Source organism: Helianthus annuus, chromosome 13 (assembly GCF_002127325.2).
Source record: "Helianthus annuus cultivar XRQ/B chromosome 13, HanXRQr2.0-SUNRISE, whole genome shotgun sequence".
NCBI classification, from domain to species: Eukaryota; Viridiplantae; Streptophyta; class Magnoliopsida; order Asterales; family Asteraceae; genus Helianthus; species Helianthus annuus.
In genome coordinates this window covers 79,883,461-79,891,646 of record NC_035445.2, presented here as the reverse complement: position 1 = coordinate 79,891,646, position 8,186 = coordinate 79,883,461, and the positions used below count along the sequence as shown (strand labels likewise).

The window sequence follows — 8,186 nt, the reverse complement described above, 5'->3', positions numbered from 1 at the left end:
TTTAGGTGATTAACATAATGAATTTTGAATATATATAACTTTCTGACGCGAACCGAATGGGTCAAACTAGTAAAAATGAGTTTTTGTTGATAAACCAATAAACCTTTGAAATATGACTTTCTGAAGCGAACCGAATGGGTCGAACAATTAAAAATGAGTTTTTGGTAATAAACCAATAAACTTTCAAAATATGACTTTCTGAAGTGAACCGAATGGGTCGAACAAGTAAAAATGAGTTTTTGGTGATAAACCAATAAACTTTCGAAATATGACTTTCAGACGCAAACCCATAGGTCAAACAAATAAAAATAAGTTTTTGGTGATAAACCAATAAACTTTCGAAATATGACTTTCTGACGCGAACCAAACAGGTCAAACTAGTTAAAATCACTTGCTGACGCAAACCAAACGGGTCGAACACGCAAATATGTGAGTTTTTGGTGATAAGCACTTGCTGACGCGAACCAAACGGGTCAAACAAGTAAAAATGAATTTTGCTGATAAATAACATAAAGATTGATTAGATGCAATAAAGAAAAGAGGAGCAAACCAAGAATGGTTAAAAGGACAAACGGGTCATGCGAGTCAAATAGTGATCACCATTTGAAACTGGTATTTAATGCTTTGTTTTGTCAAGTTTCATGCTTATAGGTAAGCATAATGTATGGGCATGCATTGCCATGAATTGGAAAGAAATAACCATCACAAGGTATGGATAACGAGTTAATGGTTTTGACTCGCGCCAGGTATGTATAAAAGGTTATGCTTTCGGTAGGGGCTTATGGCTCAGATAAAGAGGGATGGGTCAAATTTGGATAATTGATTAACTTAAGTGAAATGCATTTAGCATTTTGGGTAAAACGACCATTCGAGCCAAGGACATGATCATTATGCGGAAATGGACTACATTGACTAAAATGCCCCGGATGATGGGTCAGGGAAACTACCCCTAGGGGTAGATTAAAATGAGTCCCATAATTGGGTCGGTCTTTTAGTAACATTAAAATAGGAGGCGTAGACCTTTTGATTTATGTCTCTTAACGGGTCATTTTGGTAAAATGTTATACCAGAAGGTAAAATTGGAATATAAAGGTTTTACTATAATAAAACACCACAAAGGAAGTTGTAGTGGAAGATATTATAATAATCTTGATAAAGAAGTAGGAGGCATGAGTTAGAATGCGAAGTGCCTACTAACGGGTCGGTTGGTTAATTAATTCAAGCCGAAATAGTGATTTGAAAAGAAAACACGTTTTCAGCTGACACGGCCAGGTGAAAACCTGACCCGACCTGGTAAGGGTGCTGAAAAAAAAAAAGACACGTTTCAGTTAACACGACCGGGTGGAAACCTGACCCGATCGGGTAAGGCGGCTGCACAAAAAAATGTGTGCTTAATGTTTTCTTTCAAATGTTTCGATTACTAATCGTTTGACCACATAACTTAAACACTGACTGTTTTTAGTGTTTATGGCAGGCTTTCACTAAGGCGCGAACAGGACAGATGGACGACCAAACACACGAAGAACCGAACACTCCTGAACCACCATTTCCTCGGGAACATCCCTTTGGGATAATTAAAGCTTGATCATGCGTGGCGAAGTTTATGAACTTATAAACTCGACTAATGTAAAATGTAAAATGATTGTAATAATAATCCGTATGTCAATTTGTCTGAGTTATCACTTAACTTAAACTCGTATGTTAAATGTAAAAAGAAAAAAAACAAAAAAAAATTGGAACCAAATTATCCGTATTTTTATTAAAATATAGAAAACGGGTTAGAGTTTTACATAACATAAGATTTAACAATTGACGTGCAATTATTTATATACATTTGTATTTATTTGTTGTAAAATTTTAGATTTAAATATTAATATACAAAAAAAGAATGGGTTAAACATGTGAGTCCACCTATGAATATTCGTGTCATGTTTGCGTTCACGTAAAATTTTCAGGTTTGGGTCAAGTATGACCATGCAAACTGCGAACATGACCCGCTAAACACCCATTGAACCTCTATAAACTTTTCTACCCAAACCCATGATTTGAAAAGCACCCAATTTAAAAATCAACCAAATTTAGGATTCAACTAAAGTTTCCATCTAAGACAACAAAATCAGGGCAGCAACCAAACAAACAAACACTCCGGTTTATATTCGTTTTGGGTTGGGCATATGCAGACAAAATGCACATTCCTAAATCACTATGACCAATCAATCAACTGTAGACCCTTTCTTTCTTCTCTAACGCGCCTAAACACCCCTTTTCAAACACCCCATTTTCCTTCTTTCTTTCTGTTGCCGGACCTATGGCCGGTGAGACCCCACCTTCTCATCGGAGAGACCCCATCAAACACACAGGCAAGTTCATATCTTTATAAATACTTCATAACTTTATTTTCGTTTCTTGTTTAATTCTTGATTTTGGGTAGTTTCTTAACTTTCTTTTGGTTGTGATGATTGGTAAATTTAGTATTTTTTCGATTGATTGATGGTTTTTTCTTGTTGGGATGAAACTACGCCGTTTTATGCATCATGGGTTTTGTTTTGTTTCTTTATTTGAATTTTTGAAAAGTTTAATTTGGGGGAAATCAAACCCTTCAAGGGTACAAGTGATTTCAGCTAGATTGAACACTTTTAGTGTGTGAATTTGATTATTATGCAGTGTTAATGTTAATTTGATTTGTTTGATAATTGTAGTTGGGAATGCTGCTGTACAAAGGAGGCGACAGCTGGCGGTTTCGGTGGCGAAAGAACGACGAGAAGCGATGTTTAGAACGAAACGGTTGTGTACCGAGGGGTTCGGTATGAATCTTGATGAGGCGGCTGGTGGTGGAATGATGATTGATGAGGAACCGCCGGTTTTGGAATCTCAGACTTCTAAAGCTGTTGAAGAATTAAAGCTTGCAGTTTCGTTTAAGTAAGATTATTTCATCATAGTCTTGTTTACCATGCGATACGGCTTCAAGTTTGGATCATTATTACATTAATTATTAATTATCTTTAGGGGGAAAGATGCGGTTCAAAAGAAAGTAAACGCTCTTCGTGAGTTAAGACGGTTACTGTCAAGATCCGGCTTTCCTTTTGTTGAAATCGCTCTTAAATCGGGAGCAATACCTTTACTTGCTCAATGTCTTTCATTTGGCTCCGACGATGAACAGGTTAATTTAATGATTTAATCTTTATCTCGCATAAACGCATATGGTTTTTTAGCCATTAGGTGCAATTATTTTATCATTTTTCTCACAAGAAACGTGTAACAAAATAAATTTCATAGAATTATGTTTGTGATCTGACTTCTGTATAAGTGACACGTCAGCTCTATCCGGGCCGGGGTGTTACACTATGACAATATGTATCGCGACTTTGTTACAATTTATGTTCGTAACGCAGGTTCTTGAAGCTGCTTGGTGTCTTACAAACATAGCTGCCGGAACACTCGAACAAACCAAATCTTTATTACCAACTTTACCCTTACTTATCGCTCATCTTGGAGGTTAGTGACTAGCAATCAAAACTTTTAAGGGGGTGATTTTAATAAAAAAGCACATTTCATATGGATTTTAATCTTTTCATACGCTCCACTTGACTTTTTTCGCCTTTGTAAATGACACACTTATCAAAAAAACATCAAATTTTGTTGTAACATTTCAAGAGTAGCTTTACCTTTTTTGCTTTTCGGATATGATATGTGTATCTAGCATGCTTCCTTAAGTAGCGCGGGACCTTGATAATGATAAGTATCTTTATATGCTCATTATCACGGGATATAAGTTTATAAAGTGCGAAGAGAATCTTTTTATACTAACAAAGAACAAAACTTGATGTTGGATGTCTCAAAAAGGAAAAGACACATTATTATGCACTTTAATTTACACATTATAATTCTTTACTAACATTTTTATATTGAATTTAGGGTAAATTACTTTTTGAGTCCCTGTGTTTTAGTGGTTTTAACTAGTTGAGTCCAAAAGCAAAAAGTTTAACGACCTGAGTCCCTATAAGCATTTCCTTTAACCATTTGAGTCCTTTTGAGTCCAAATTTTAACCTTTTGAGTCCAATTTTTTGGACTCAAATCGTTATAAAATGAACAAAATTGGACTCAAAACGTTATAAAATAAATGGCTAGGGACTCAACACAGGGACTCAAAAAGTAATTTACTCTTGAATTTATTTGTTTTCAGAAAAAAGTTCGTTATCTGTTTCGGAACAATGCGCATGGGCATTAGGAAACGTTGCAGGCGAAAGTGACGAGTTGCGGGATCTTCTTATTTCACAAGGAGCGTTAATTCCTCTTGCGAAAATGATGCTGCCCGATAACGGTTCAACCGTCAGAACAGCCGCTTGGGCGTTATCAAACTTGATCAAGGTTTTTACATTTACGCGCTTTTACTTTAGAGAACAAATAGCGGGTCGTGTTTATATTCATCATCAGATCAAGTAAACGGGACCCACAATCATATCAAGTTATCAACTGGATCCATTGGTGAATATTCTGAATGGTCAAAAAAGATTTAGACATTAGTCTTTTGCAGTTTTCAGTCACATGTCTGTAAATAAAGGGAAAACTTTCTGTAAAGAAACAATTTTTGTGAATTTGTTATTTTCTTTTCTAAAAAATGTTACATTTTTATGTTTGTGGATGCAGGGACCAGACCCCGATGCTGCAACCGAACTCGTAAAAATTGATGGGGTGGTAGATGCCATACTTCGACATTTGAAGAAATCGTAAGTTGCTGCATATTAAAAAGAAGAGTTAAATGTCATTTTAGTCCCTGCGGTTTGGGTCATTTTGACAGTTTAGTCCAAAGGTTTCATTTTTCACCTGTGGGTCCAAAAAGGTTTCACCGTTGCCATTTTAGTCCACTGGGTTAACTTCATCCATTTTTTTTGTTAACGAGAAGGCCAATTCGGTCATTTTATATGGTCTAATTGCCCTTAAAGTTAACAGAATTACATATAAAATGACCGAATTGGCCTTCTCGTTAACAAAAAAAATGGATGAAGTTAACCCAGTGGACTAAAATGGCAACGGTGAAACTTTTTTGGACCCACAGGTGAAAAATAAAACATTTGGACTAAACTGTCAAAATGGCCCAAACCACAGGGACTAAAATGGCATTTAACTCTAAAAAGAACTTTTATTTATGGAATGTAAGTTGTTGCATATTAAAAAGAACTTTTATTTGTGGAATATTTGTAGGCTAAAGTTACTTTTTGTGATATACATAAGAAAACTAATTTTGTTACATTTTTATCTTTTTATTTGTTATTATTGTTTTTTTTTTTTTGTAAAAATTAACACAAAGTTATGATATTGAACAGGGACATTGAATTAGCAACCGAAGTATCGTGGGTTGTTGTCTATTTATCGGCTCTTTCAGATGTTGCTACTAGTGTGCTGATGAAGACTGATATTGTTCGAATTCTTGTTGACCGTTTAGCCGCCTCAAATAATTTGCAATCAATAATTCCGGTAATGTAAATGAAAAAAAAATCCAGTTTTATAAAAACGACACATTTTTCCGCCACTTTTGATTAGATTTATGATATACAGTTGCTAAGGAGCTTAGGTAATCTACTGTCGGGTGATGCTTACACAACAAATGTTGTTCTTGATCCTGCACATGAAATTACAGGTGAGTTCTATTTCTATATTCTACTTGCTATAATAACCAAGGGGCCAGGGAGGGCGCCCGACCCCCCGAACTTTTCGCTCAATAGTGTTATATATGTACGTTTCGTATAGAAATTTTTTAGGTATATACGTTTTCGACCCCCTGGTTTTATAAAAATAAAGTTTAATTATATAGAATTTTTATGTCCGGTGACTTCCGACCTCCCGGTGGAAATTTTCAAGCTTCGCCACTTCTTGTTCTGTATACGAAATGTGTCTTATCTATGAATTTATTTATTAAATGGAACCTTATTTGTTTTTTTGTGATATCTGTAGAAAGTATAATACGATCATTGAGTAAATGTTTAAAGAGTGAGCATCGCTTCATGAAAAAGGTATGCTTTCTTTTTAAGTTGGCAGTTTTGACCCGTTTGTCCTTTAATGGGTTGATTCCAGTTATGTTTTCTCTCAAACGGGTCTAATGGGTAAATTTACAAAAAAAAAAAAAAAAAAGTTAGAAAGGGATAAATATATGTTTTAAAGGCATACAACCTTCTAAATTAGTTATATAAAAATTTGAGTAAAATGCCATATTCGTCCCTGAGGTTTGGCTGGTTTTGCGACTTTTGGCCAAAGTTTTGTTTTTCCGCATCTGGATCTAAAAGGTTTGAAATCTTGTCGTTTTCATCCGGCTCGTTAACTCCATCCATTTTTCTCCGTTAAGTCAGGGGTATTTTCGTCTTTTTTGTTAACTTAAAGGGCAATTTGGTCTTTTCTCTTTATTTACAAGCGTTTAGCATAATGTACCAGCGAGTCCTTAAGTGGAAAAGACCGAATTGTCCTTTAAGTTGACAAAAATACCCCTGACTTAACGGAGAAAAATGGATGGACTTAACGAGCTGGATGAAAACGGTAAGATTTCAAACCTTTTGGATCCAGATGCAGAAAAACAAACCTTTGGACGAAAGTCGCAAAACTAGCCAAACCTCAAGGACGAAAACGACATTTCAAATTTTGGACTAAACATATTTTTGGCTCAACCCAGCCTATTTTGAACCAAATAAAATTCACATTTACCATTCTACATTGTAAATAAAAATTTGTTTCTGTAGGAAGCGGCTTGGGTGCTATCAAACATAGCTGCAGGCTCGGTTGCACACAAGCAACTGATATGTGAGAGTGAAGCGGTGTCATTATTATTGCAGCTTCTTGCCGGTGCGCCATTCGACATTAAAAAAGAGGTTGCTTATGTTCTCGGCAACCTATGCGTGGCTCCAGCCAATGGCTTGGGCCGACCACCCATATTGTCGGACCATTTGGTCTTGTTTGTTAGAAATGGTTGTCTTTGCGGTTTCATCGATCTGGTCAGGCAAGCCGACCCTGAAGCTGCCCGAATCGGACTTCACTTCATGGAGCTGGTATCATTTTTAAAAGTTTTAGTTTCGATCAGGGTTGATTTGATTTTGAGTAAAATGTCATTTTCGTCCCTAAGGTTTGGCCAGTTTTGTGACTTTTGTCCAAATGTTTGTTTTTCCGCATCTGGATCCAAATAGTTTGAAATCTTGCCATTTTCATCCGGCTCGTTAACTTCATTCATTTTTCTCCGTTAAGTCAGGGGTATTTACGTCTTTTTTGTTAACTTAAAGGGCAATTCAGTCTTTTTCAGGGGTATTCGGTCTTTTTACATAAAGTGAAAAAGATCAAATTGCCATTTTAAGTTAACAACAAAGACGGAAATACCCCCCTAACTTAACGGAGAAAAATGGATGCAGTTAACGAGCCGGATGAAAATGACAAGATTTCAAACCTTTTGGATCCAGATGCGGAAAAACAAACCTTTGAATGAAAGTCGCAAAACTGGCCAAACCTCAGGGATGGAAATAGCATTTTACTCTTTGCTTTTTATGCAATTAGCGCATTTAAATATTAATCAACTTGACAAATGGAAATGAGTATGTATTATCGATTTGTAGGTGTTAAGAGGGATGCCAAATGGTGAGGGTCAGAAGCTTGTTGAAAAAGCGGGTGGAATTGATGCACTAGAACGGTTTCAGTTTCATGAAAACGATGATCTTAGAATGATGGCCGGTTTGTTAGTTGACAGTTATTTTGGAGAAACGTATGGGGTTGATGAGTGAGTAGAAAATGAATACAAGGTCGAGCGCTTGTTTGTGTACTAACTAACTCATAGGTTAACCGATGGTGGTTGAATACAACGTTTGGTATATATGTTCTATTATGATCGTTATCCGATTATAAATGATTAAAACTACCTTTGATTTACAACTTGCAGTGGCGGATCCAGGATTTTTTTCACCGGGTTCCTTTTGCTAGATTTTCACTAATTCTCACTATTTTTTTCTAAATCATATAAAATTTCCACTATTTTTTTTCATTTTTTTTCCAAACCGACGGGGTTCCCGGAATCCCCCAAAACACCCCTGGATCCGCCACTGACAACTTGTGTGAACATCTAACCAAAGGAAGCACTTTATAAAAGTAATCTACAAGCTAGAAGGTATTGACAAATAAAAGTAATGAAAAATGTTAAAAAATAACACAACATAAA

The 8,186-nt window shown here is 35.9% G+C and overlaps 1 protein-coding gene across 1 annotated transcript; it reads left to right on the top strand.

Annotated features, from left to right (window-relative positions):
- The first annotated feature begins 2,102 nt into the window (after positions 1–2,102).
- Positions 2,103–7,886, top strand: LOC110898289 (importin subunit alpha-9). Its single transcript, XM_022145050.2, has 11 exons — positions 2,103–2,360; positions 2,700–2,919; positions 3,007–3,160; positions 3,393–3,495; positions 4,185–4,369; positions 4,649–4,728; positions 5,326–5,476; positions 5,558–5,639; positions 5,954–6,012; positions 6,730–7,035; positions 7,591–7,886. Exons 1-11 carry the CDS (start codon positions 2,309–2,311, stop codon positions 7,753–7,755), a joined length of 1,557 nt encoding a protein of 518 aa, XP_022000742.1. The 5' UTR covers positions 2,103–2,308; the 3' UTR covers positions 7,756–7,886.
- The last annotated feature ends 300 nt before the right edge of the window (positions 7,887–8,186 follow it).

Bases quoted from the DNA above. Each gene is read 5' to 3' on its own strand.
- LOC110898289 (XM_022145050.2), top strand. From the start codon at position 2,309: ATGGCCGGTGAGACCCCACCTTCTCATCGGAGAGACCCCATCAAACAC. The intron at 2,361-2,699 runs GCAAGTTCATAT...TGATAATTGTAG, and splicing joins AGACCCCATCAAACACACAG to TTGGGAATGCTGCTGTACAA. The intron at 2,920-3,006 runs GTAAGATTATTT...AATTATCTTTAG, and splicing joins AAGCTTGCAGTTTCGTTTAA to GGGGAAAGATGCGGTTCAAA.